We start from the raw sequence: 27,896 nt of genomic DNA, 5'->3' as shown, positions 1-27,896 counted from the left end.
TGTTTAAAAAAATCATACCAAAGTTTTTGACCAAAAAAGGCCTTTTTTCAAAAACAAAAAAATGTGCAGACATTTTTCACTTAGTAAAAACTTGTTGTTTTTCTTTTTAATCAAGTGAAACATTTCAAAACAATAGAAAATATTTTGGAAATTTTGCCCATTTAGAACCCTGCAAAATGGAAACCATTTTTGGGCAGCCATTTTCCCATTTTTTTGACAGTGGTAATCTTGGTGCAATTTAGTCATTTGCTATTTAAAGGTTGCATATGAAAAAATGGACAAAATATGGTGCTAAGTCAACTGGACCGTGGACTTGAGTTTCACTGTCATTGATCACATGCATAATTGCTGTTCAGTAAGGGCCTAACGCATGAAGAGAGAAGTTGCCTTCCCAGCGTCAGCTGATGCATATTCCTGCATGCACTTGCAGCCTGTCTACCCTGCTGACAACACTGAGAGAGCTCTCCAGATCCAGGTATCTTTTGCAAACACTGGTCCCTGTTCAGGAAAGAAATTAAATGTGCTTTCCTGGACAGTAAAGGACTTAAGCACATTTTAGGTGTTAGGACCACTGCCCGGTTGTTTGGCACTGAATTTGGCATAGCACTGTTATGATTTTTAGTTCAGCTTCCCAATTCCACCCAACTGTCACATCCTTAGTTATAAACCAGTCTCTGCACCAGAGAATAGCTAAATATAGAAGGGAAACCCTTCATTTTTAGTATATCCCCCAAAATAACCAGAGACAGTTCAACAATATGAAATATTGCAGACATGTTTTGCCCCTTCCCCTACCCTGTCTCCATGATTCTACGTTTATTGTGGCAATTCCTTGCCTTGTTCGACGGTATGGGTCTGGGATGGCAGCCACGCTCTCTGGGTTGTGAGGAGCTGGATGCCAGCACAGTGGGTTAAGTCTCTGTTGCAGAAAGGGTTATGCAGAAGACTGTTTTCCCCTGTTACCCTGGGGCTGATGAAAATGAGCTGACAGAACAGAGGCAGCATTAGCCTAATTATGGCCATAAATGTTACCAACTCAGTGGTGGATTTTCCTTTCTCAGTGACTTCCTGTTTTCAGCTTTGAGATGCAAATTTTTGCACAATCCTTGATCTGGATTTTCTTCTCATTAGCATGAAATTTGACTAGTTCCACATTTTTTAAGTAACTGCTTTCTGAATTTTTAAACTGTGTGTGTGTGTGTGTGTGTGTGGGTAGGGGGAGAGTTACAGTGGGATTCCTGGTCCATTTTATGGACAGAGTGCGGAGAGAGCTAGTGGGGAAATGGGTGTGTATACGGCTGTAATTTTTCGGGAATAACAAAGCATGATCAGCAATGGGGGTTTGTCATGCCAGCCTCGCTCTTGCATATCTAAACAGGAGAAAGCCATTAACTGTGGAAACCCCCAGATGGGCACAGCTGAGAGATGGTCTGTGCAGATGGGGACAAGCTGCCTTTGCAGAGATGCGCTGAAACCCTAAGTGATTTTCCCCTCTTGGTGGACTCTGGTGAGCGATGATTTCCCTGTACCTCCACCCCTGTAAAAATAGACCTGCAGATTCTGTCTCACTTTCACAACCGCAAATGGATATCAAATTTTTGCTGTGAAACAATTACTTTTGCTTCTGCCTGGAAAATGAAGTTTGTTGTTATAGAAGGTTAAAAACACCCTGGAAAAATTATTTTGAAATGAGTCTTACCTCTGTGTGTATTTTTTTTATGTCTGTCATAATCTGCACATGTTAAAGCTGTGAGCTGGGAGATAGCTAGTGATAAATGGGAAGCATAAGGCACTATTTTTGGTAAATGTCATTCTTGTAATATTTAACTCTCGTTGGGGTGCAAATACTTTAAAAAGAAAAATTATGGGTGCAATTAGCCGCCAGGAAGTTGAGGTGCTGGTAGTACTTACAGGTAGGGGAGGCATTGGGCATGCATGTTTCTGCCAACGCAATCCTTCCTGCTGCGCACACCCAGCCCCTGCCCTCCCCAGGCTGTGTAGTAAACACTCATGTTGCAGCTGAATCTCAATAGCCAGGATAAAAGCCTTCAATGAGTGAGGGCTGCACTGTTTCATGGAGTTCCCTCGGTGTTCTGGAGCCTACCCTGGCAGATAGGATCGTATGACAAACTGGGTACGTCCACACTACATTGTGTGCCCAGGCTCTGAGCTGGCTTACGCCCACTCCCCACTGCTGTCGACACAGGCAGCTCTCTGCCATGCGCCTGCATCCCCTCAGAACATGGGCCAAGGCGCTCATCCCGGGGAACGGGCACAAGCCTGGGTTCCGCTGTAGGGCATGGTCAGGCTCCCCCACTTTGCAGTGAGGATTTAGCTGCAGCTTGTGTCAGCAGGCTAGTGTTGGGAGAGCTGTGTCTGCACGTCGCACCCTTTCCATCACACAATTTCCCACTCACCTCCCCTGAACTGGGAGCAGGCACTTGGCTTAATGCAGCCGCTTGGTGTTTAACCCTTCGTTTCCGTGCAGACTGCTCAGTTTTAAACACAGCCAAGACCAGCTTATTCGAAAACTGAGGCAATGCTGGGGTGCTGAGAACCATGCCCCGCAGAGCCCTGCGTGACCATCTCGTGAGCTGGGGCAATATGCTTCTAACCCCAGAGGCAGCGGGGACACGGACATCACCAGAGGAGAGCCTGGAGTGACCAGAACAGCCCCCCGAACAGCCCATAGTGCTGCCGCTGGCCTCAGATCAGCCAGCAGACCTCCTGGGCCAAGATTTGGAGGAATGGTTTGGGGATGGCCATGGGGAGCAGCCCACAGAGGCAGAGCTGGAGCTGGAGCCTGGTATGTTGCAATTGCCTCTTTATATTATACCTATTAAAAACGGGAGGAGTTTCCAGGCTACGTCCAATACAATTAGTATTGCAAGCTGGGGGTTATTTTGCTTCTGCTGAGGGCTGAAGCGAGGCTGTCTCCATGGCTCCCCACCCCACCCCACCACGTGGCAGCTGAGATGGATTTCAATCCAGGGCAAAAATTAAAACAAGCAGCTAGCATTCACGTTTTACTAGACGTGCGCATCTTGGCTTAGAGGGGGTCGGGGGTTAGCCTTACCAAGCACGAATTCATTTTCAGCGTGCACTGCTCTGTTTGTAACTCGCCTGCACCAGAACACCCTCCTGGTATTGCTGAAATGTCCTGGGCTGGGAGTATCCATCCCAGTGGGTGCCATGGAAGTATTGCGTTTCCTGAGTCCCTGTATGATCAACACTGACCTGCATGGACAGCCTGGACAACGCACCATGGCCAGAGAGCGACTCCAATGTACACCTTCCAAGGCTTGTCCTGCCTCAAAGGAGGTTAAACTGAAGCTGGTAATGGGGCCCTTCGTAGGAACTCCCAGCCCCCAACCACGGGTACAAATTGTGGGGAGATTTTAGAATGAGTGAAATATATAGTTCTGCCCAGAGCATGTGTCTGGGCTTGCTGGAGCTTCTGAACAAACCAAAACCCAGATGCTATAAATATCACAGCCCCTAAAAATGGTGGTATTTCCCCGGTCCCAGACAAATGGTAATGTGCTTTTTGACTTCTTTGGTAGGTCCTTCCGTCTCTGTTGGCAGAGACAAGGAATCAGAACCCTGGGCAGCAGATGCTCACCCGACAAGGGAAAAGGAAAAGAAGTGGCTGAAATGCGTCTGGGCATCGTGGGGGAGCCTGATGAAGAGCTGAAGTTCTGGGGAGAGAGGGAGGTGGGCGGGCAGGGTGCTGTGGGAGATCCAAAGCAGCCCAGCTCGAGGAGAGAATGGTGGCACGGGGGCAGTTCCTGGACCAGTGACACTCTACTGAGCGTGCCGGTTTCCCACGTTGTTTTTGGTGGTGGATGCCACACTCTGTTTTGTTTTGTTGTGTTGTGCTTCTTGATGACAACTGGCCTGCCTGCATGGTTTTGTATGTGTTATTGCAATGTATGTTTCCAGTCGTGCTTGGGTTGCAGCCGAGAACAGGCCTGTTACATTAGCAGGTTTTATGATGTTCATAAAGACGGAATTCCATGGCCCAGCAACGCTACTGCATCAGTTGCAACACACAGCAAAGCAAAGCACAGCAGTGTAATGCAGCCGTGTCTAAGCTGCGCTGGCTCCCAAAATTAATTAGCATGGGATAGTTACATTACTTCATACTCCGTCATTGGTAGCACCCGGCACCCCTTGGCTGTGGGCATACAAAGCACCCCTGTGTGCCCAGGCGCGGTGGCTCCAGGCCCCTAGTGATAAGCATCAAAGCCTGGATCTTCAAAGGTATGTGGGTGCCTAACTTCCATTGGTTTCCATGGGAGTTAGGAGCCTAACTAAGTTTGAGGAGCTGGGCTGCGATGCTCTTACTGGGGTGGTGGGACCGGTCTCTGGTAGCAGGGGCGTGCAGACGTAGAGAATCCTCAGCTGGATGTGCTGGTGGGCTAAGAGCACTTCTGGACCAGTGGTGTGGGATGGAGAGACAAGTTCTCCTACAGTACATTGTGAGTCAAGCCCTAGAGTGACCACACCAAGCAAGGTGATCAGAACCCTGGGCTCCACCCTCCCCAGCTGCAGCGTCAGGGCATTGCTGGGCATGGGTGCGGGGTGTGCCTGTCCATGCAATGTGGATGCTCACAGATGAGCTTGGAGAACGTGGGCTTCTATGCCCAGCCCTGGGTTCCTGTGTGGCAGCTTTGGGAGCCAGGGCTATGCCTGAGGGAGCTGGTGCATGAGCCTCCTCTCTAGCTGTCCCAACGCCTCCCACAGGAAATCTAGACATGTTCTACCCTTGCCATCTTCGTGCACAATGCAAGATTCCCCTCTTCCCTCGCGCATTCCCACGGGTGGCGGATCTGCAGTGAGGAGACGCTGGACAGTGCTGTACTCTCCTTGGAGCCCACTTCTTGGGGCAGCAATGCCGGAGAAGGGTTTTTGGGAGGGTGGAGGCATGGGAGCTGCAGCAGAGCAGAGCTCCAGTCAGCCCTGGCAGGATGTATGGCGGTGTCGCTTCCCTGAGAGCATGGGTTGGCCGAGGTGTCAGGGTGAGAGGCAGGCAGAGTTGAATTCCTGCCATGAATCCAGCTGCATCCTCCGCCAGCTCCCCCTTTGCTAAGGGATTCCAGTCACTACCCTAGGGACCCTGTCCATCTCACTGAGAACAAAGGCAGCCCTCAGCCACTGCCTGAAGCCAACAGCCAGCCCTGGGGTTGGGCCATGCCCCACAGTTTGCTAGGAATATCTTGGGGGATGGGCTGAAAAACCTGTCACCGCTTTGAGGGTGGGATTTCCCACAGGGCCTCAAGGAGCTAGACAGGGAGGGAGACGAGCACAGCCCCCATTGAGGCCCAGTGGGATCCAGGGGTCGCATGGTCCCAAGAGACTGAAGGCCGTTCTCAGGATCACTTTAGGCACCAGGGAGCCTGATTCCATTGGCTTCCATTAGCCAAGACCCCGATGCCACTTGGAAAACGGGAAAACTTGCCTTGGTGCCTGTCTTCTGTAGGTGATTCTGAAAATGTCATCCCTGGCCCCATGGGCCCAGAGGTGAGTGTCTTGTTGGCTTGGACCTGGCTCCCCCACTCCTGTTGGTCCTCTTGTCCCCCTGGGGCTGAGTGGGTCCTCTGGTGCCCCATTGACCATGACCTGGGTTCCCTGGTCCCCACTGATCCTGAGCTGACTCCCTGAGTTCCTGTTGGAGCAGAACTGGGTCGCTCCTTGGGTCGGAGCTGTGCCCCAGTCCCTGGAACTGGGTCCCCTGATCCCCACTGGCCTGTAGCTGGACCCCTCCTTGGCCTCAAGCTGGGCTAGGATTGCCAGTTTTGGTTGGAGGTAGTCCTGGAGGTTTCATCTTGTGACAATCCCGGAGGGCTGGCCAACCCTAAGATGGGTCCCCTGCTCCCTAGGGCACTATGTGCATTCTGGAGACTGCCTGGGGAGAAAGTGCTTCCCTGTCTGAGTTCCTGAGCTTTGCAAATGAGAAATGAGGCATGTGACTCAAATGGTGGTGTCCGTCCCTGCCGCCTGCGCAGGCCTGTGGCTATACCCTGCGGAGCAGACTCTGTTACTGCGGCTCACAAAAATTCCACGTCCGTCACTTACCATTTATAATTCACAGTCAGGAAGGCATCCGCTTTCTTCCCTCTCCTGCCCCCCAGTTGGCTTTCCTCCCTGCTCCCCCTTCTCTCTCTAGCACATAATGAGTTTGATAAGAAATTGTCTCGTTAACAGGATTAGCCATGGAAATCTCTAGTCCCCTCCTATTCATTTTGTAATGTTCCTCATCCTGTTCTGTAATTTTCTGCTGGTATTAGGCGTCTGTGGACCACCTCGGGGAGATTAATTCCTGCTCGTCCTGTGATAGTGTGAATGCTGATCTGCCAGAATGGTGCACTCTGCAGCTGCAGGTGCCATGCTGTCGTTATGGCTAATTTACATGAAACCCCCATTAACTCTTTCCCTGAGAAGCCTCGTCTCTTGAAATCTGCCGCACCCCTCAGTCCACAAGCTGCCTCCTACACTGCAGCCCTGTCCCCTGTGAGCTGCAGGGGACAAGTCTGGCACCCAGGCATGGAGGAGGCAGCTGGGCTGGGTGGTGGGGAGGCTAGGAGGTAGTTTGTTTTCGTGATAGTGACATCTTTCCCAAAGTAAGTTCTGCATATAAATAAAACGTCTCAAAAATACTCTGTCTTGTATTAGAAGGCACCCGCTCTTCTGATAGCACTGTCTCTTTTATAGAAAGCTGTGTAGACAGATGCATTAAAACCTTATGGACCAAATTTTGCTGTCATTTACCAGTGTAAACCCACTGATTTCTGTAGCATAACTCTGGATTTACCCCCGTGAAAATGAGAGCAGAAATTGGCCCCATGATAAATAATTACCCTTAATTTAATAATTCTTTATAACCGGCAGAAGACATGGCCCCCAAGGAAGTCATTAAAAAGAGGTCTCTGTTAATACCAGTTTTAGTGAGTAATGAGCACGTACCTGTAAAGGTGGGTCCAGTTTTTGGTCACGCTCACCCACAACTGGGAGCTAAACATAAAGAAACTTGGGGAAAAATGCCTGAGGAATTTCCTCAAAGATCATTTTAAATAGGGGCTTTGGGGTTGAATTTAGATCAAAAGGTAGATGTTGAGAAAAAAAGCTTTTAAAAAGCAGAAGACCAATAGCAATGGTTTTGATTTAAATTAAAAAAATCCATGCAAAATTATTTGCGTAACGATGTAAAGATGCCATGTTTGCAGTGCTCACGGTGCAGCGTTTTGCTGCTGCATTAAAACCTCCAGCTGATCATGCACGAAAGAGTGTTTCTGAGAGGGGCAAAAAGTAAACAAACTGCATTAATGGGGAAGAGATGAGGACACTGGATAGCCTTTTGCCTGTAAACATTTACAGGAATATTTGTAATTTAGCGCAGGAAATTTGTGTTTTTCAAAATGATTGTTAACCTGACAGTGTCCTTTTTAAAGTGAATAATTTATTCAATTAATTTTTCTTCTTTATATTCATTGAGTGTCCATGAACAGATTAGTTTCTTCTAGTTTTATTTGCAATTACTTGCCATACTTTTGGTGACTAATTCTTGAAATGTGGCTTGTATCCAAGCAACTGCTGGTGGCAATTTGGTGTACAAGCCATGTCATTTGGTTGGTTGGTGTTGAGTTTTGACAGGGCACATAAGCTCTATTGTAATGCCTCACTTTCCAGAACTCTTGGGATAGGGTTTGGGATGTGAATAGTTGATTTTACAAAGTCAGTATTTCTTTCAACAAATATTTTCCAAGCTCTGCATGAAAAAATTGCTCCTTTCAGGGATGTTCCAGCTGCAGAACTTGTTTGCCGGTCTTCTCGTTGAAGGTGAATGCTGAAAGGGGTCAACAGACAGGCCTGGCCAATTTGTTTGAAAACCTGAACAAATATTTGCAGGACACTTGTTTGTAAAAACTGCCCAGTTTCCCAATCGCTAGCAATCCTCCAATGAAGCTGAAAAGCCGAATGTTTCCAACAAGTCAGTGGAAATAAATCTTTAAAACGATGTAGAAGTAATTGGTGGAACTCCTAGCCACAGCATAGCATTAAGCTCAGCAGGATTCAAAAATATATTAAAGAAACGTATATAATATTTATATATATATAAATATATTAGACATTTATATGGCTAAGCAGATCCCCCAGTTGCATAAGATAAGATAGAAATGTACCAGGGCTATAAACTTTTATGCTTCAGGACCTAAGCCAACCACCGACTGACAGGGGTTAGAAAGAAACTTTGCTCTGGGGGAGGATTTTTCCATAAGTGCCCTTTCTGGGGTTTCTTCCACCTTTCTCTGTAGCAGCTGGTGCTGGGCACGGATGGAGACAGGAGACCAAGTCAGATGGACCATGGGTCTGATCCAGTCTGGTAAACCCCGTGTTCCTGTGCTGACTAACATCTGTTCTGACCTGCAAAAGCTGGACACCCAGTGTGAGCTTTCAGACGGAAAACATTTCCAAATGCCTCTGGCGTGACACGAGAGGGAGAGCGCCACCTGCAGCTGAGGTTAAATTGACCTGGCAATAATTGCTTTGCAAAAAAAGGGGATATTGCTTTGGACTAAGAGCCCCTGTGGTGGTTCCTCAGCTTGCTTTATTTGAATGCAGGGTGCGGAGCTGTGTTTGGTGCAGGAGTGGAGATGTGGCAGATGGCAGCTGGCACAGCAGGGACGGTTCTTTAACTCTTTTTTTACAGCTGTTGGTAGAGAAGAAGACATTGCAGCTCTGTTGGCTCTCCTAGGCTTAAATGCAGTGATCAAAACCGAAACCAAACCTGGAGGCTTGGGGGAATGTGGCATTTTTAATGCTAGATGGGATCCTGCAGTTCTTTTTTAAACCCCAAAGAGCCAATTCACTGGAAAAGCACCCACTGCTGAGCTGCAGTTCTGAAATGCATGGAATGGGATTTGTTAGGGGATTAGCATCCACAAAATAAATCTGTATTCTCTGGTTCTCAGTAGCAAGCATAGGGCCTGGCAGGGCTATAGTATCGGGCAGTAAGACCCTGCCAATGTACACAATTGCTGTGGAGACCAAGAGCTGGCATGGCCTAAGCACAGAGTTCTTTGGGGGCGGGGGGAGGGGGCGCACGCTAATGCAGGGCCCTGTACAGTGGGCCCTGGATGCTGAAAGAAGAGACTTCCTGTAATAGGGACATTAAGGAAGAACAGAGCATTTGCAAATGATGAGTAATTATTGCCATCTATTAAAGGGCAGAGGTAGATGTGTTAAACCTCACGCGCATCAGATGAGGTGAAACCTGAGATCATATTAAGTGGATTTAGAGACAGCTTTGGGGATCAATCACACGAGAGGCAGAAAGTCTCTCTCTTCAGGTGAGAGGTGTGTGAAATAGCATCCGTCTTGTGAATGAGCTCAACTTTTCACTACCCAGAGCCATTTCATGGGAGGAAGAGTTCCTGTGAGTCTGGGGCTGGCTGGAAGGCAATGCTAATTAGGGGTTGCTTGCGGGGAGAAGGAAGTGTTGCAAAGCACAAGGAATAAAAGGGCCTTTGGCAATAGCACAGCTACAGACTAGGGACCGAATGGCTCGGCAGCAGTTCTGCGGAAAAGGACTTAGGGGTTACAGTGGATGAGAAGCTGGATATGAGTCAGCAGTGTGCCCTTGTTGCCAAGAAGGCCAATGGCATTTTGGGATGTATAAGTAGGGGCATAGCGAGCAGATCGAGGGACGTGATCGTCCCCCTCTATTCGACATTGGTGAGGCCTCATCTGGAGTCCTGTGTCCAGTTTTGGGCCCCGCACTACAAGAAGGATGTGGATAAATTGGAGAGAGTCCAGTGAAGGGCAACAAAAATGATTAGGGGTCTGGAACACATGAGTTATGAGGAGAGGCTGAGGGAACTGGGATTGTTTAGTCTGCAGAAGAGAAGAATGAGGGGGGATTTGATAGCTGCTTTCAACTACCTGAGAGGGGGTTCCAAAGAGGATGGTTCTAGACTATTCTCAGTGGTAGAAGAGGACAGGACAAGGAGTAATGGTCTCAAGTTGCAGTGGGGGAGGTTTAGGTTGGATATTAGGAAAAGCTTTTTCACTGGGAGGGTGGTGAAGCACTGGAATGCGTTACCTAGGGAGGTGGTGGAATCTCCTCCCTTAGAAGTTTTTAAGGTCAGGCTTGACAAAGCCCTGGCTGGGATGATTTAATTGGGGATTGGTTCTGCTTTGAGCAGGGGGTTGGACTAGATGACCTCCTGAGGTCCCTTCCAACCCTGATACTCTATGATTCTATGAATAATAGGTGGGGAGCGGTAGTCCAAGGAGAGCTCTTTAACGCTGGGAGATGACAGGCCAAAAACAGGTGGAAGGTGTAAAAAGAGGGCAGGATTTACTGAACGGCTGACATTCAAACCAGAGCAATGCAGACCCAGCCTTGAGCAGGGCATGGCATTCGTCCTACACAGTCAAACTCGAGTTCTAACACTCAGCTGCAGCGTGTTGGTGGCTGGCAGTTCTCACGTTAAAACACGTATGGCCCCGCCTTTAGAAGCCTAGCAAGACTAGAAGAGCTAAGCCTGTGTGGTCTGGTTCCTAGATAGCAAATGAGGTAACAGAGCAGCTCTATGGGCGTAAATGAGGATAGAGCAGAATTATTGTTTGTAAACGCTTTGGGGCAGAGACTTGCTCTGCCTTTGGGCAGTGCCTGGACTACATTTTGGGGGCTGTAGCAATAGAAGTAGCAGGTAGGCGCTTGCACAGAGTCTAACTCGGAGTCCTGGTAAAACAATACAAAAGGAACATGGCACCCATTTAACCGTTTAAAAGCCGGCTCATTGATAGGTCTCAAAATGTAACTGCAAACAGGCAAGCATTGAATGGGTATGTTTCTAGTTGGGTCCTGCAGGGATCAGTTCTTGGCCCTACGCCTTTTAATGTTTTTATCAATGACCTGGAAGAAAACATAAAATCATCACTGATACGGTTTGCAGATGGCACAAAAATTGGAGAGTGGTAAATAGTGAAGAGGACAAGTCACTGATTTAGAGCAATCTGAATCACTTGGTAATTGGGCACAAAGAAACAGTATGCCTTTTAGTTCAGCTAGATGTAAATGTGTGTGTATATACATCCAAGAATAAAGAACGCAGGCCATACTTACAGGATGGGGGACTCTATCCTGGGAGGCAGTGACTTGGGGGTCTTGGTGGATAATCAGCTGAACTTGAGCTCCCAGTGTGATGCTGTGGCCAAAAGGGCTAATGCGCTCTTGGGATGCATAAACAAGATAATATCAAGTAGGGAGGTAATATAACCCCTGTATTTGGGATTGGCTGCTACAGGAATGTGTGTCCAGGTTTGGTGTCCTCAATTCAAGAAGGATGTTGATGATTGGAGGAGGTTCAGAGAAGAACCACGACAATAATTAAAGGATTAGGAAACATGCCCTATAGTGAGAGACTCAAGGAGCTCAATCTGTTCAGTTTAGCAAAGAGAAGGTTACACGGTGGCTTGAACACAATGTGTAAGTACCTGCATGCGACACATGTATTTAATAATGGGCTCTTGTTACACCTGTTCCGCTAGACCCGAAGATCCAATGGCTGGAAGCGGAAACTAGGCCAATTCAGACTGAAAATAAGGTGGACATTTTTCAATGTGAGTAATTAGCCATTGGAACAACTGACCCAGGGTCATAGAGGATTCTCCATTACTGGCAATTTTGAAATCATGATTGGTGTTTTTCAAAAAGGTATGCTGTCGTTCAACCAGGGACGTCCTGGGGCCTGTGCAGTGCACAGTGGTCCCTCATGGCTTTACAGTCTATGGAAAAATTAAAGAAGGGCAAATTAAGGCTGAGTATCTGGACAGTGAGTCTTACTTGGCTGTGGACTAGTCTGCCAAGGGGAGAGGCAGGGGGAAGGCTCATCAGCTAGGACATGGCAGAGCTAAGCAGCACGAAGCGCTCGAGGATGTGCTGCAGGGAACTGTCCTGCCTTGGCTGGGAGGAGTTGGCACCTATGTAGTCTTTTCCCTCAGCAGCTTCCCTTGTTCTGCAGTGACCTGAGCTGACCCCCGCCCCCAGCAGCGCATGCATCCCACTGCGTGCCCAGTAGGTGAGAATTTCAGGGGCTGGCAGTTGTGGGGGCAATCACACAGCCAGCAGTGTCTGGGCCCTCTGTGCAGCACAGCACCCATGGCTGGCTTGCTAGCGATTTTATCTGCAGGATAAAATCTGCATTTCTCTTTCAAGGGGGTCGCCATTTCTGTTGTAGCACTTTGGGCGTAGGTGGGCCTCCAGCGGGTGCCACCGAACGACAGGGGCACTGTGATTGGAAAGGGCTCGGAGTCGGGCAGTTCTATTTTCACTCCCCGGAACAGTTATGTCCTGTTTTCAAAACCTCCTCCCTTCCTTTTTCTCTTCTTTGGTGTCATTCTCCTCGCTCAGAAAATCCATTTAAATGCAATTCCATTCTTAAAACGTCCCCTTCATGCATGTCTAATGAATGTCAGGGAGATGCTTTACAATGGAGCTGAGTGGGATCCAATCTTGCAGAGTGTCTACAAGTCATTTGGAGGAAACCCTGGGAGTGCTCCCAGTTTTATTACAGCATAATTAGAAATAAAATCTTGTTGCACTAGGAGAATGAGAGATGAGTGTTAATCCTGTTACAGGGGAAGATAGAGATGTGCCTATAAAAGAGATCAAGGACAGAAAGAGAAAAGCCTTTCATGACTCCCCAATTTTCATCCCTCCTGTTTTATTTTTTTCCTCTCTGGCTCAGCATCTATTCAGTGTCACGTGCTGCCGCTGGTTGAGAGAGGACCAGTTTTTCCAAATGCCCCTAGCCCTGTGAGATGTCAGCACCCTTCCCTCCTGTTGTTCAGGGGTCGAGAACACGGGAATCCCACCTAGCACAGCAGCTGGATCCCGCGTGGTGTTGGGGGTGTTAATTTCTGGAGCATTTCTGCCTCCTCACTCAGTCACTGGGAGGTCAGCGGCTCGGCACGTGTGTGGCAAGGGATTCTATTTCGGTCTTCAGTGAGGTCTACATTGCCTTGCTGCTCAGCTGTCTGAGGCAGCTCTGTAAGCAAGCCTCCCGTGCAGGCTTCTCTCGGGCTTTGCACAGGGAGGCCAATGCCCTGGCTCTGTAAGGCACCCCATCCCCAGAGACCCTACCTGCTGCCTGTGTGTATTCTGGCTACTTAATATGCACAAGTTATTCAAATCCCAGCCAAGGCTCTTCAGAGCAAAAGTGGATCATTCAGATGTTGCGGCCCTCTTTTTACTGTTTAAAATCACTTCCTGGAATGGTCCCTTTCAGACTAAAGTTAAAATGTGAGCACATAAAAGCACTATGGAACCGCAGCGGAATTCTTAATTGGAGCCTTAGGTTGTGCGGGCAGAAACTGCATGGTGGAGCAGGGAGCAGAGAGCAGAGCACTGGGCTGGCTTGAGACGGGCGCCAGTCATACGTTGGCAATCCTACAACCCTGGTCTCCAGGCGTAGCCTCCCCTTTCACATGGAGGAAGTTCTCTCGCTCAGTACAAGTCAGGTAAGTGTTTAAATGTGCACAGGTCAGTTGAGTCCTGGTGAAAGTCCCCACTGGAGATCCTCTTCTCCCCACTGTAAGGGGGGGCACCGGCTGTGCAAACTTCCCCTGCTACATGCCGTCAATATGCCTCTTCCCTGCTCTGGGCTGGCCACCTGCTGCTCGGAGTGGGTAGCTCGCTTTCCCGGTGTCTGTCTCGTATCTCTATAGTATACACACTGTGTACCCCAGGGCCCTGCAGACTGAACTACCCTCTCACTCCCAGGAGATGGCCCCTTCAGGCAGGGGTGAGAGATGCACCTAGACCTCAGACTCCCAAAGCCACTGTGGAGGCAAGATGACGTTTCTAGGGCATGTTATTCTCTTTCAAGCTAAGCCTTGCTCTTCCCGGATAGAGGAGGACAGGGAGTCTTGGGTACAAAGCGTGACCCACTTACTGAGCTAGAATCAGTTATTTCGCAGCTGCCCATGAAACTTGAAGGTGGATGTGTTCTGTATGGGCTTTTGGCTGCTCTGTGCTACTCAGCCTTGTACAGCCACACAGGAGAAATATGTCGCCTTTGAAAGGGGTAGGAAACCTGCCACTGCCTTACAACCCTTCTGGGATTATGTATGCAGGGAAACATGTAAATACATCTGTCGTATATCTTGCAGTGCTTATTACATTTGCATTTGGATTAATCAATGGCTTCTATTTAACATCCATTGGATGGATGGATGGATCCTTAATCTCTGTCTAATCTAGCCTAGCTCTAGTTTAGGTGTGTGCAAAGCTACCGACCAGCAGGTCAGCCTTCTAATTACAGTGGCTGTGCAAAGCCCCAGTTGCTGACTTGGAGGGGAGGGCTTCTTGGCATCTGGATTGTGTAGGATCTCAAGGGAAGTAGCTGAAGGGGTGTTGATAGACTGAGACAGAGGGGTAACATGGTCCGGGCAGCAGGCCTAGAAAATAACACCCGTGCTTGGATGCCAGGTGGCAGAGATTTTCCATTACTGCTGAGCTGGAGAACACAGACTCCCTGTCCTTCCCCAAATGACATCTACGTTGAAAGGCAGGATAGGAAAGCAGAGGTACACTGAAAATCACAGGCTTCGTCTTCGGGGCTTCCCTGCCTCCCTCCCTGTCTTCGCTCCAGGGATATATTCGTTACTTTAACCGTGGCCAGAAATAGCTCCCAACAATCACTGACTGTCCAGGATGCCGTGGGATGCATATGCTCAAACTACAGCTAATTCTTAAACGCTGGCACCTATTGATTCCCCAGCAGTTAAAACAGAATGCGTAAGGAAATATTGGTCCCAGAGTATCAAGGGAAAGTTATCTCATTAGTCTTATGAACTATACAATGTGCTCTTTCCTGCAGCCCTGACCCCACTGTTTTTATAAATCTATATTGGATAGAGCAGGAACTGGTAACCTGTATCGATTGTAATTTTTCACTTGAAATTGGAAGGCCCCTGGGGCGGATACTGTGGTTTCTTGGCCATTACAAGCTTCTGGGTCTGGAAATGGGCTTTGGCAATGCCCCAGGCTTGTATGTGCTTTTTGGAGTTGAGATACTTTCCTAATAGCCTACCAAAACATGGCCATGCATGGAGACTCCTCTGCGATCCACTCGCCTGCTCACCAAGATGCTCCTGTCTCTGTCTAGATAATCTGATCCCAAGACAAGTCACCCAATGCACAGCCAGACTGTAGTCACGCTCCCCCCACTCAGCACTGGCTGGCCATGACACCATGAGCCAAATGGCCAAACCCATATATGCCAGGCAGGGAGCTGAAGCCAGTTATCAGATGGGTGTGAAATAACAAGAGTAGCCCTTCGCTGTACCACCTGGCAAACATCAGCTAGCTCCCTGCAGCATCCCTCGGAGGGTGAAGCCGGTTCCTTTGGACAGAGGAGAAACCTGAGGCACAGAGCAGGGAAGGGACTTGGTCAAGGCAAGTCTGAAGTGGCTGCCTCCTTCCCCAGATTTGGCTTTTTAAACCTTGCTTGAGTTGCTGTGTCCCTGTTTTCTACTCTCATGTCCTGCGGGGAGCGTGATGCATTGGATCCACCTTTTGTGATGCGGGAACACAAGAGAGGGAGGATGGAGGAGTAAGAGATGCCAGAGTCCCCTTCCCCCCCAACCATCCCATTGGTAGTGGGATTTTTGGAAGGTTATTTGCAGAGGCTGGTAGTTGTGTCTAGCTCTGAGAGCGGTTAAAACAATGCAGCTTCAGTCTGGCCACAGACACACTTAATCCTCTGCTTCCTGGAAACCTTTCCCACCTCCTGGCAGGCAGAAAGATTTGACTTTATTCCACAACCATCGGTGTTAATCTCGCTAGAGGAGCTGGAATAAGTCACTTTGGGGAGGTGTCCGTTGGAGAGGTTCACATCAGTTATCACCCACATCTTTCCCGCCAACCAGTGTAATTCTCTTAGACAAAGTTATTTGCCCCTTTTTTAAAAATTGAAGAGACGCCATCAGGTTCTGTAGACCCTAAATTTAATGTCACGGTGTCTTTAAAATTGTGCATTGCAATGGGCAAGGTGCTCGTTACTTCCAGTGCAGAGGGGTTTTGTCTTCACTCAAGAGGATCAACCTTTGAACAGTATTAAAATGGACGAATCTACTGCACACCCAGAAGGGTTTAACATCTAAACACTCTTGTTGCTGTGAAGATAAATGATGGAACATTCATAGAACCCATGCTCCCCATTCCTGGGGAGTGCCCATGGGAAGGATGGCCTGCAGGGTACTGTGTATGCAGGTAATTGTTTCCCATCTTGCACTTACTTTCAGAGATGAAGCTCTTCCCTCCCTGATACCCTGGTCATGGAATCCCTACAGACTTGAGAACAGCTTGTACATAACTCAGTTCATACAGAACTCAACCTGTAGATCCAGGCAGAGCCACAGGCCAGTTATTGTCACTTGATAGTGAGTCTCACAATATTTGGTGGGTTTTTTTCTTAGAGCCCCAGCTTCTGCAGTCATGTGAATATGGGAGAATCTCAGCTTTCACTGAGGAAAATAAGTTTCCAGTCCTCATGGTTGCAAGGAAAAACTTGAAAAGGTGACCCCTGACAGCTCAAAGGATAGAAGGGAAAGAGAAAGAATGTTTATTTTTTAAACTCTCTTGGATTTGGGGGTCGTGACTCATTATACTTCGGCCCTTGGGTTGGCAATGTGGCACATGCTAGTGACCAGCAGAGTTCCAGGTGTGGACAGGATGTGCCGTGGTCCAGGCAGTCCTGTTCCGCAGAGAGGGCTGGCTTATTAGGGAGTCCCAGGGGTGTCTGTCTCTCCCTCTCTCTCTCGCAGAATGTTTCTGTCCAATTCTGAGCAGTTCCCACGTGATGCAGACCAAGAGGAGTGAAGGACTCGCTGTGCTCTTTGCAGTTGGGTCTATGGAGAATGCTGGGCATTTTGCCTTCCTTAAGCACATGAGAAGCATCAACGTGGTGCTAATGGTCCATGGGCCCTTTGTTCTGAATGGCCTGATTTTCGGGTGTTGATCTCTTGTATTGAGCTCAGTGCCAGGCTGCCAGGCGTGATGCCACTGTCATAGAGTGACTCCAGGCAGCAGGCTGGGATAAATAGGAGATCTGTTTGCCTGCTCTGCCTACCTCCACAGACCATCCTGCCAATGGTGATTCTGTTGGCGTTCAGGGAACGTGCCCCTGGATCAGGCGTTTGGAGTAGCTCAGGAAACATTCCCACCACCCCAGTGAGTTTGCTCCGGGTTTTACCTGGCACCCAGGGATTGGGGAGTTGAGTCAGGGCTGGTGAGTGCTCACGAAGCTCAGAGTGAGCCGGCAGAGTGCTCTTTTTATGTACCGGTGCCTCTGGGCTTCCATTGAAGCTACTCCCCCCAGCTGGGACCAGGGTCTGGTCGGCTGGAGAGGCACATATCCCAGCTCCCCTTGCTGGCTCCCTGCCTTCTTCCATGTATGGAGAGTACAAGCAGCCTCTTCAACTAGCTGAGCTGCTGTCCCTTGTCCGAGGCAAGCTTCCCCGCTGGAGTCCAATGGCTTGAGGTGGAGCCATATGTGTATTTTCTGGCCCAGCACATGGGTTAAGTCCATTTGCCCTCACAGCACTCCCACCCGGCTTTGCTCCCTGTCCACCTTGCCTCTAGCAGGCTGAACTCCTGTGGCCGGCTTTCTGGCTTGCTCCCGCACCCTGGGGAGCCAGCGCTTTTGCATGGCTGGCAGGGAGGGTTCTTATAAACGTATGGAGGCCATTTTCAGACCTGATGGCAGGGAGGCCAAGTGTAAATAGGTGTCAGGGCTTTATTTGTATTCATTTCATGGTAGGGGTTATTCCCCACCCGCCTCTGGTCTCCCTGGGCTTTTCTTCGCTCTCCATTGTGTGGGCTCAGCAGGTCCCTCATCCATTTCCCCCACAGCAGGCCATAATTTGATTCTCATCAAACATGCAGAACTGATGTTGCAGAAGGTCCCTCCAGAGGTTTGAACATCCTACTGCTGCTGTCTGCTCTCCCTCTCTTGCGCTGCGGGTCGCTCCAGCTCGGGAAGCCTTTGTTTCCTGAGGAGTAACACGGCGTTCTGAAAATGGTACCGCAATTAAATATGCACCAAAAAATGTTGGGGGGGGGGGAGGAATGAGGACAGTCAGGGTTGTAGAGCAGCAGTTTGCAAGATGCAGCGACCGCTCGTTGCCATAGAAACAGCCTCCCCCCTTGCTTAAAATTCCAGTACAGCCAATATTCTGGGCTTACTGGTTTGCTGAGAGATGAAACATTAATGATCTATTTGCATTTTATTGCAATTGCACCGGTGGGGTTTTTCTTTCTTCTTTTCTTTTCTGGATCTCTGTATTAATCCCTTGATACTTCAGATTGACAGCTCAGAGCTGTGACTGCTCTGCAATTATGTGTGTGCTGCGGCATTGACTTTGCCATGTCATAACACAGAGACAAAACAACACATGCAGATTTTGGCTAATGAGCATCTAGCCCCTCCTTGTAAACACGGAGATAGAAATATCTCTTCTCTCTCCCTTCCTTCTCCTCCCCTCCCCTCCCAGGTTTTGCAAACCAGAGTGTGCAAACAACTCATTCATTGATCATTTTGATTCCTTGTCAGGTCTCCTTTTGGCTCCAGGGCCGGACATTGAGTTACTGGGCCTTAAAGACATTTTTGCATGTGGCTTTCCAGTCTCTGTGTTTATTTAGGCATTCTGTTAAGTTAGATGAATGTTAATTGTTTATTGAAGTCACTATTTTTCTCTCTGTTAAGAATCCCTGACACAGAACTTGCTCTTACTACAATTAGAGTAGGATAAATGAATATCTGGCTGATATACAGCTAGATAAATTCATGGCGTATAGGTCCATGAGTGGCTATTAGCCAGGATGGGCAGGAATGTCCCTAGCCTCTGTTTGCCAGAAGCTGGGTATGAGTGACAGGGGATGGATCATTTGATGATGACCTGTTCTGTTCATTCCCTCTGGGGCACTGGCCACTGTCAGAAGACAGGATACTGGGCTAGCTGGACCCTTGGTCTGACCCAGTAAGGCCGTTCTTATACTGAGATGGGAATGTGCCGGCTGGAGTTGGGGCTGACCATTACTCTGCCTTGTGTCGTGGTTTGCTGCTGATATGCTACATGGTAGGAAGCCTCCTCTGAGGGCGGTCTTTGGACTAGCCTGTGAGCGTTGCTGGGTGGAGGGGGATGGGGGGACATCAGGAAGGATCAGGGGTGTCAGGAAGGATCAGGGAGTGGGTTGTGAGTTTGTGCCAGACTGGTTTCAGATTTCTGGCCCCCTCACTTTAGAAGATCTCTACTTCCATTGTGAGCATAAAAGATGCTCTTTCCTTTGCCTGAGTACAGAACTGTCCAGGCCACTTCCAAACGGTGGAAGCTGATTCTCAAGCGAGGCCTCATCCTAGGTGCTGGCGGTTCAATGGGTATCGAACCTGTTCCCAGGTCTGTGGCTAGGGGGTGCTGTGCTGATGGACGAGCCATCTTTCAGAGGAGAGAGAAAACTGGGGTTCTGCCTGTAACAAGGCTGGTTCTGGCGGGACCCAACGGAGAGCACCAAGTCAGGACAAATCACTTCAAGCAGGGCAGTTATAGCCCAAGGCTGGGGTTTCGCTGCACACCAAGGCAAACCAAACCAGCCAAACAGAGAAGACTTTTGGTTTTACTCCACTGGCTAACCACAAGTCACACAAGCAATTCCCTTAGATGCTCCAGTTTCCCAGTATCCCCACCAGTGCCACTCGTTATGGGGATGAATGGTTATGAAAACCAATACCCCAGTGAAAGAAAAGAGGTTCTCTCGATCCCAGCGGACCAAGCCCCAGACCCAGATCAATATACAAATCAGATCTTACCCACAAATCACGCTGTTGCCAGTCCTTTAGAATCTAAAATCTAAAGGTTTATTCATAAAAGAAAAAAGATAGAGATGAGAGCTAGAACTGGTGAAATAGAATCAATGACATACAGTGACGGCAAAGTTCTTGGTTCAGGCTTGTAGCAGTGATAGAATAAACTGCAGGTCCAAATCAACAGCTGGGATGGGTCATCAGTCCTTTGTGTAGAGCTTCCACTCGTAGCAAAGTCCCTCCAGAGGTCAGAAGCAGGATGGAAGACAAGATGGAGGAGCTGCAGCAGGTTTTTATAGTCTCTTGCCATGTGGTCTCTGCTTTCTTTGTCCCAAGGACAAGCTGTCCATCACATGGCCTGGAAACACCTCAGAGTTCTGTCCATAGGCAGGTTCCTGCATGCCTGGCTGAGTCACAAGGTGTATCCGTCTTCTCTCAATGGGTCAGGTGTGTAGCTGATGGTCCTTAATGGGCCATCCAGCAGGCTAGGCAGAGCTGACACCAACTTGTCTGGGGTGTCGCCCAAAAGTACAGCATAAGTTTGAAATAGACAGTATAGAGCCAATATTCATAACTTCAACTACAAAAATGATACACACATATAGACAGCATAATCATAACCAGCAAACCATAACCTCTCCATAGACCCCTTACACGACAGCCTTTAGACAATATTTGCTGCAAATATAGAACAGTGGTCGCGACAGTGATCTGGACAGTTACAGATTATATCAGTAATGTCACACCGCCCATCTCTGGTCACAGAAGATTCCCATGGCGCTGCTCATTTTCATAGCCAAAATCAGACTCAGGAAATTACATTCTACCAACATTCTCCATGCTTGTGCAGTGGTGCTATGGGGCAGCGCTGTGCTGCTAGTGAACAGCTGCCATGTCCCACTTCAGAGGTGGCTGCATTGCAGTGGTGGGCCCAATCTTTTTGTGCTCTTTGGGGGTGAAAGGCTCTATCTAACCGTTAGGAATTGTGAGCACCGTTAGAGCAGGATGCAGTGTGCTTTCCAACGGGGAAAGCCAACTTTAGCCTCTTTCCAAAGCCATTTGCTTGCCTTCTTTTGCATGCTGCTGCTAAGTTCTTCCACAGCATGGGCATTTGCTCATTAGTATGTATTAATATTCATGGTGAATTATAAAGTGGGGACCAGGTTAATAAGTGGGCTAATGACTCCTTATTCACCTGTGCACTAGCCTGAGGCATGGACAGAGAGGCCTTACTTTTGTGCTTCAGTGCGGGAATGTCTCCTTGTGGACTCTCTCACCATTCCAGCTGGCTTGGTTTATGCTGCTTGTTACCTGCTGTCCTCTGGAATCTTCCCCCTGGTGTTCAAGTATCAACTTAAGATCCTATTTGTTTTCGCAAGCTTCTAAGTAAGTTCAGCTAATTATTGACTTGGCAGTATGGATTCCCTTTTAATTGCCACATTGCAGCATGGCACGCTGCAGCACGGTCTGAGTTTGGAGTTGCAAGCTTGCCTCTCGCCTGGCCCTGCCTTCTTTAACAAGCCACCATGGAACCACCTCTCACTCTCCTCCCAGGCCCAGGGTCTCTGGTCCCTTTCCGCACGTTAATTGGGCCTGAGTAGGGGTACTGCAGAGACGTACTAGTTTGCCCGTAGTAAAATGGAGTATGATTAGACCCAGAAGTGAGGCCAGTGCCGGAGCTGAGAGTGCAGCCTTAAATTCTGTCTGTCCAGTGCATTTCGGCAGCCAGCCAGCACCACTGCTTACTCTTGTTGAGCTTTTATATTGGGAGCACATTCAATCAGATGAGGGGTATATTTTAAGTTAACTTGAAGATTGTGACCAACAAATAAGTTCTAAAATGGGCGCCGAACACCATTCCTATGGAATGTCACGGTCCACTTATTGGGGCACCCCGACCCCAGGTTTGCATTCTCAGGCAGATTCATCCACATGCAGAATGGTATCTGCACATCCGGCTTTCCGTCTGCATGTGTCTCTGATCTGAACATATGCTGCAGTGCTCTCCTTTCCTGATTTTAGATCCCCATTTAAAACTGCGGTCCCTGAGCTAAGGGAGGAGTCCGACCCTTGGTTTGTCTGGGCTGCCCAGATGCTGCATTGACCACAGCGGGCTCTCATCCTGTGCTAGCCGTTGTGCAGCTCCCGAGAGGCAGCAGGGCAAGTGAAGGAACAATTTTCCCCCTTGAATTCAGCTTTGACCTTGTTCCTTTCCATAACTTTATGCAACTTCCTGTGGGAGTTCCCTTATTTTATGGTATCTTCAGTGAGAGAGCCCAGTGGTTGGGGTTCAGTATGTACACGAGTGCATGCTTCTCTGCAGAGCAGGCATTCGCTCACCCCATCCCTGGGCTGCGTCTTACTGCCTGGTGATGCAATATGTTTAGTTTGGTCAAACACGGAGAAATAACCGGACTTTTCCCTCTCTTCTGCTTGTGTCTCCAGAAAATAGGTTTTTTATTACTTTTTATGGAGGTTTGTACATATCGGACGTGCAGAAGGAAGATGCCTTGTCCACCTACAGGTGTATCACCAAGCACAAGTACAGTGGAGAGACACGCCAGAGCAATGGGGCTAGGCTCTCTGTGTCAGGTAAGTCTCTGGATCGGAACCTGCAGCCAGCAGAACTCAGCCGTCAATCTGTGTGTGCAAGTCTGTGTCTTTAATCTTCTTATCTGGCTCCTGTCACCATGATATCAGAAGTCTCCCAAAATGGTAAAGTATATCCACATAAAAGGACAGCCCAGGAGGTTCTAATATGACTGGGAAGTCCAGCATGAGCGCCTTGAAAGGGGCTAGATTTTCAGATGGTGCTGAGCACCCACCCTTTCTGGCATCTCAAATTGAGAATGGCCATGTTGGGCCAGACCAATGGTCCATCTAGCCCAGCATCCTTTCCTTCAACAGTGGCCAATCCCAGGTGTGTCGGAGGGAATGAACGGAACAGGTAAGCATCAAGTGATCCATCCCCTGTTGTCCAGTCCCAGCTGCTGGCACTCAGATTCTCATGACACCCAGAGCATGGAGTTGCATCCCTGACCATCTTGGCTAATAGCCATTGATGGACCTATCCTCCATGAACTTATCTAATTCTTTTTTTAAAATCTAGTTATACTTTTGGCCTTCACAGCATCCCCTGGCAATGAGTTCCGCAGGTTTACTCTGCATTGTGATGAGTGGAGTCACTAGGCACTTTGGGAAATCTTGGCCATGGTTCTCTCTCTGTTTCCTCCAGTCAGCAGACAACGGCCTTTGTATTACCTGGGTGGGGAGCAGTTTATTTGCTTTTTCTGTGGGTGTGGAGACGGTGGCAGCACAGAGAGAATGAGGATGAGTGAAAGCCTGGATGGGGCGAGGGGTGGAGAAGTGCTGGAGATGGGAACATTTTATCCTTCTGTTCATCCCCAGGAGTGCTAGCTCTTGACGAGAAGAAGCCAGCACAAGTTGCCCCACGGAGGGGCTTGGCTCGGGTCCCGTTTGATTGCTCCTTGTGTGACTCTGCAGACAGGAGCCTGTGGCAGGGTGCTGCAGGGCCCTCTTGGTTCCTGCCCCTTCTGTGCCAACAGGGTTGCTCGGAAACCCTGGGGTTCAGTAACCACTGGTGTCATTGGTTTACGGGCTGTGCTCCTGCCAACCCAGCTTGGGTTCTGGTGTCTGCCCCTGGGAGGGAAGAGCTATTGCTCTGCTTCCGCTCCCGCACCTGGCTTCCTTCCTCCCGGCTAATAGGGTGAACAGCTGCCTCCCATTCACCAGTTAGGTGCAGGTTTTCTCTAGCCAGCTCCACGTTACTTCCTTTAATGGGTGCTGGCGTGACAGAGGGCCGAGTCAGCAATTCTTGCCCAGCACCCCGTCACAGAGCCTGACATGGGACCCACTTGGATCTGTATGGGGTAGATCTAAAACCCAGGCGCTGTGCCCTGGCCAAGCTGCCAGGACCCGTGCTGGGCTCCAGTCTGCTGGAAGGAGCTCTTACCGTGTAATAATTTACGGCTCTTGCCCTCAAAAGGTAGCAGATCATTTATTTACATTGACTTCCATTTTCTTAGCAATATAATGGACTTAACTCCCTCTATATATTAATTATGATCTGGACATTATAGAGTTCTTAGAGAGGCTCTTGGTAGTACAGCAAGTTAATGCACTGGCCGTTCACCTCCATGGACTTCTGTTCAAATGCCACCAAGGTCATAAGCACACATGAGTGGTGATTCCAGCCCACTCCTTCCTGAGCATTTTTCCACTTGGCAGAAATGACCATGGCAGTTTCTTCACAGGGTGGCAATTGCAGGGGGTGCGAGCGTTCCGGTCTGAAGGGCATTGACAGAACTGGCTGTGGGGGAGTCCAGGGCTGGCACTGTAGGGGTACGAGTGTTCGGGTCTGAAGGGCGTCGGCAGGGCTGGTGTGGGGACCCGCGGCGGGAATTAAGTGCAGGGGGTACTGCAGATGAGCACTGAGGGGCGTGGGCTGTGCTGTGTGTATGTGTGGGGTGTTGGGGGCAGGCCAGGAAAGCAGGAGCCGCTGGAGGTCAGGACTGAAGTACCTAGGCAGAGGTGCATGTGGGGATCCCAGGGCTTAAGAAGGTTTTTGGGGGGTGACAGGTCAGGATTGGAGCCCCCGGCCTGAGCTGCGTCAGGACGGTTGACCCTGGCCTTTGGCACACTTCAGCAATTGTCCTCCCCTTTCCCTGCTGTCCACTGACTCTCCGCAGAGTGACACAGGGCAGAGTGGTGCTGGAGGCGATTTTGTGGCGGTTAATGAGATTGGGAGTCAGCTCCCTGACCAAGGCACAGACACCCCCCTGCATTCCTGGTCCATCATCAGGAGGTATGGGAAGAGGTGCAGGGTCTGGCTGGCCAGAGAGGGATCACTCGAGTGGCAGCTCTCCGTGCAGAACCAGATGCAGCCGCAAGCCGCCTTTCATCCAAGTTAGCTCATCTGCCGATTGAATTGCCCACTTGTCTTCCAGCCTCGCCCCGCCCCATTCCACCCCCCCTCCCCAAAACCTGGAAGTGAAGTACAGCTGCCAGTTGGGTAGCCTGGGAAGCCACGCAGCATGACACCGGGCTGTGATGTGATGTGATGTGACAGGCCGGTATGTGAGCAGCCCGATGCGATGTGATGAAGATGCAAGTGATACTGCAGCAGAAAGCACAGTCTGCATTGCCAGGTGTTGCGGGGAGCTCCAGGCGCCCCTGCCTGCCCAAGTTACTCTAATCGGGAGGGACTTCGCTCGGCTTGAATTCAGATCACCCCTTGCACCAATCAGCTTTGAGTCCCTAGTTCTCGACCACGTTTCTTGGCCTTGTTTGTGTCGGTTTTGGCTCCTGTGTTACCTGGTTGATGGCCGTGCCCTGGCTGTGCAGTGTGGGCTCGTGGTGAGCAGAGGGGCAGAGGGAGAATGGAAGCCAGGGCTCCTAGGTTCTGGCACTGACTCGCTGTGTGACCATGGGCACGTCACTTATCTCCAGGCCCCATCAGTAGAGGAGGGATAATACGTAGCTACCCCACAGTGGGGTTGCGTGGGTTAAATAATATTCGCTAACGCCCTGTACTTCCCCAGTGCACCTCTCAGTGAGGACCTGTGCACTGTCGTTTCGTATCCAAGAGCTACCACCTTGCTGCCCCATGGCTATTGAGCGAAGGAGCTGTCTGAAGGGCAGGGTCCAGTGGCACCTGTTGGCAACATCTGCCCATGAGGAGGCAGGCCCGGGGGAGGAGGTGGAGCTGGGTTAGCAGCAGGGAGCGTGGCATGTTGTGCCAGAGTTAGCAGCTGGGCAGACCAGACGTTCAGACCCCTTACTGGTATGTGTCCCCAGCTGAAGGGCATGGACAGGAACCGCCCCTTCCCTGGGCTTTGCGCTGTCCTCTCCTGAAGACAAGACCCCATCACCAGGCTTCATATAGTCCTCTCATATGGACAGGACCCCTCCACTCACCCCTCCTGGGCTTTGCGCTGTCCTCTCCCAGGCTGGGGTGTGTTCTGTTTTGGGGCGGAGGCGCTCAATCTGGCTTGGCCCCGTGCTGGCCATGGCTGGTATTTCCATGCCATGGCGTTTTACTGCAGCATGGGAGCAATGAAAACGATGTCTTTCCCCTGGAATTGAATTTCATGCCTGAGACTCGGTGATTAATTTTCTCCCCTCCTGGCCGCCTGATGGGCCCCTGTCCTTGTAAATTTTGAAATATACCACTGAATTTGTGTCTTTTGCACCAGTTAGGTCCCCTTGCATAGTTCCTACTGTGCTGTATTTATCTCACCCTCTCATAGTGAGAGTGTCTCCCAGCCTTCCTGGGAAGGGCCGGGGGGAGAGGGGAGGTCAGCCCAGGTACTGCCCCACCCTAGGCCGGTCACCCTGCTTGCTGAGCACATGCTAGGTCCCCACCTGCCCACACCTGTCCCTACCTCATGTATTCATGAAAGCCGTGCTGCAATTGGCAGGGCCCCGACTGAGATTGTAGGCTGGGTGCGTTGCACTGGCCAGCCCGAAAGCAGCAGCATGTGTTCATTCTGGACCCAGGGCCGCAGCTGGCTGTCCCATTCCTGGCCATGCCGTGGGCCTATCGAGTGCCTATGTCTGGATAGTTTGTAGCTGAGTTCTGTGGTTGTGGCTGCCCCCAGGTCACTAAGCACAGGCCTTCCCCGGTATCCCTGTCCTCCTGGGTCCCCAGTGTTTATAACCAAATGCTCTAGTTTGTCCTCTGCCCCCACGTAATGCACCAGCCAGATGGTGCAGGCTGAAGAAAGGGTGTGTCGGCCTTTGCTCCATATCTTCTTCTGAGCAGTTTGTTTTCTCTCTGCTCTTAGACCCAGCAGAATCCATCCCTACCATCCTAGATGGCTTTCAGTCCAGGGAGGTAAAGGCAGGCCAACTGGTGGAGCTTCCGTGCATTGCCTCCGGGTACCCGAACCCAGCCATCCGGTGGATCAAGGATGGGCGCCCACTCCCTGCAGACAGCAGGTGGACCAAGCGCATCACAGGACTGACAATCAGTGACCTGCGTGTGGAGGACAGTGGGACGTACATCTGTGAGGTCACAAACACCTTCGGATCAGCCGAAGTCACCGGGACCCTCACAGTCATAGGTGAGAGCCGACCAAACAACGGAGAATGTAAAATTATGGGTCGCTCCATTGCACATCTGGGGAATGGGGGTTGGGGCAGTGGGCTCATCTGGGGAATGGGAGGTGGGCACATCTCTAGAAAGGATCCATCCATCTCTTCAGAGACAGTAAGCCTGGTTTCTGTTCATCTCATTTTATTAATATTGGAGCTGGGCGTGGGCCAAGAGGGTGGATCCCACCCCTCCCCCTTCCAGACTTTGGGTCAAGTGGGATTCCAGTCTGGATCTGAGGTCCATGGTTCAGGCCCATCTTTGCTCAGATCAGAAAGGGCCTACCTGGACCTACTCCCCAGAGCCTGAACAGTCAGCCACAGTGGGTGTTAAAGGGGAATCGTGACTGCTGCCGGATAGCCCAGTGCTGCAACCGAGTTTTGATTTCTCTTCTCCCTTGCATGTCAGGCTTGTTGCCCTGATGCCTTGGCCTGCATGGGTTTTATATGCCCTCGGTTATGTTCTGTGTGTTAAAGTTATGGCCCATTTTACTGTCTTCTCCTTAAACATTAGCAATAGTGAGGTGCGCAGCTCTGGATTTCATTGATCATGCCATAGTGGGGGGCATCCTCTCTAACCTCCCAAAGTCCTGGCCCGGCACTCCTTGGCCCTCTGTTAACCTGGGGTGGATTGTCTGGGGGCAGCCCCCTCTTGGGTTGTTCCAAAGTTCTGGCCAGGAATCTGGAGACATGCCTGAGGTCATCCCAGGGCTGTTCGTTTGCATGGGGCAGGTGGTTCTGAGGGATTCTAGCCTGGCTATTGCTGGTCCCTGTTCCAGAATTGCATGAGGTGGATGGGTGATCAAAATGAAATCGCCTTCTTGGCCCCGGCCATCGTACAGTGCCTGGTACATTGAAGGCTCGGGGATATCCCTGTGCTGCGTGCCAGAGCACAGTGCCTTGTTACACGTA

The 27,896-nt window shown here is 49.9% G+C and overlaps 1 protein-coding gene across 3 annotated transcripts in view; it reads left to right on the top strand.

Moving 5' to 3' along the window:
- The window catches only part of DSCAML1 (DS cell adhesion molecule like 1), a 336,815-nt gene that overhangs the window by 153,993 nt on the left and 154,926 nt on the right, over window positions 1–27,896 (top strand). For all 3 annotated transcript variants that reach the window (XM_048827440.2, XM_048827441.2, XM_048827442.2), the window contains exons 4-5: window positions 22,317–22,463; window positions 26,678–26,956. In XM_048827440.2, coding sequence (XP_048683397.1) covers window positions 22,317–22,463; window positions 26,678–26,956 — 426 coding nt within the window. The remainder of the gene's footprint in view (window positions 1–22,316; window positions 22,464–26,677; window positions 26,957–27,896) is intronic.

This window comes from Caretta caretta, chromosome 22 (assembly GCF_965140235.1).
Source record: "Caretta caretta isolate rCarCar2 chromosome 22, rCarCar1.hap1, whole genome shotgun sequence".
NCBI lineage: Eukaryota > Metazoa > Chordata > Testudines > Cheloniidae > Caretta > Caretta caretta.
The sequence above is the reverse complement of the archived record's forward strand: the minus strand, read 5'-3'. Positions and strand labels throughout refer to the sequence as shown.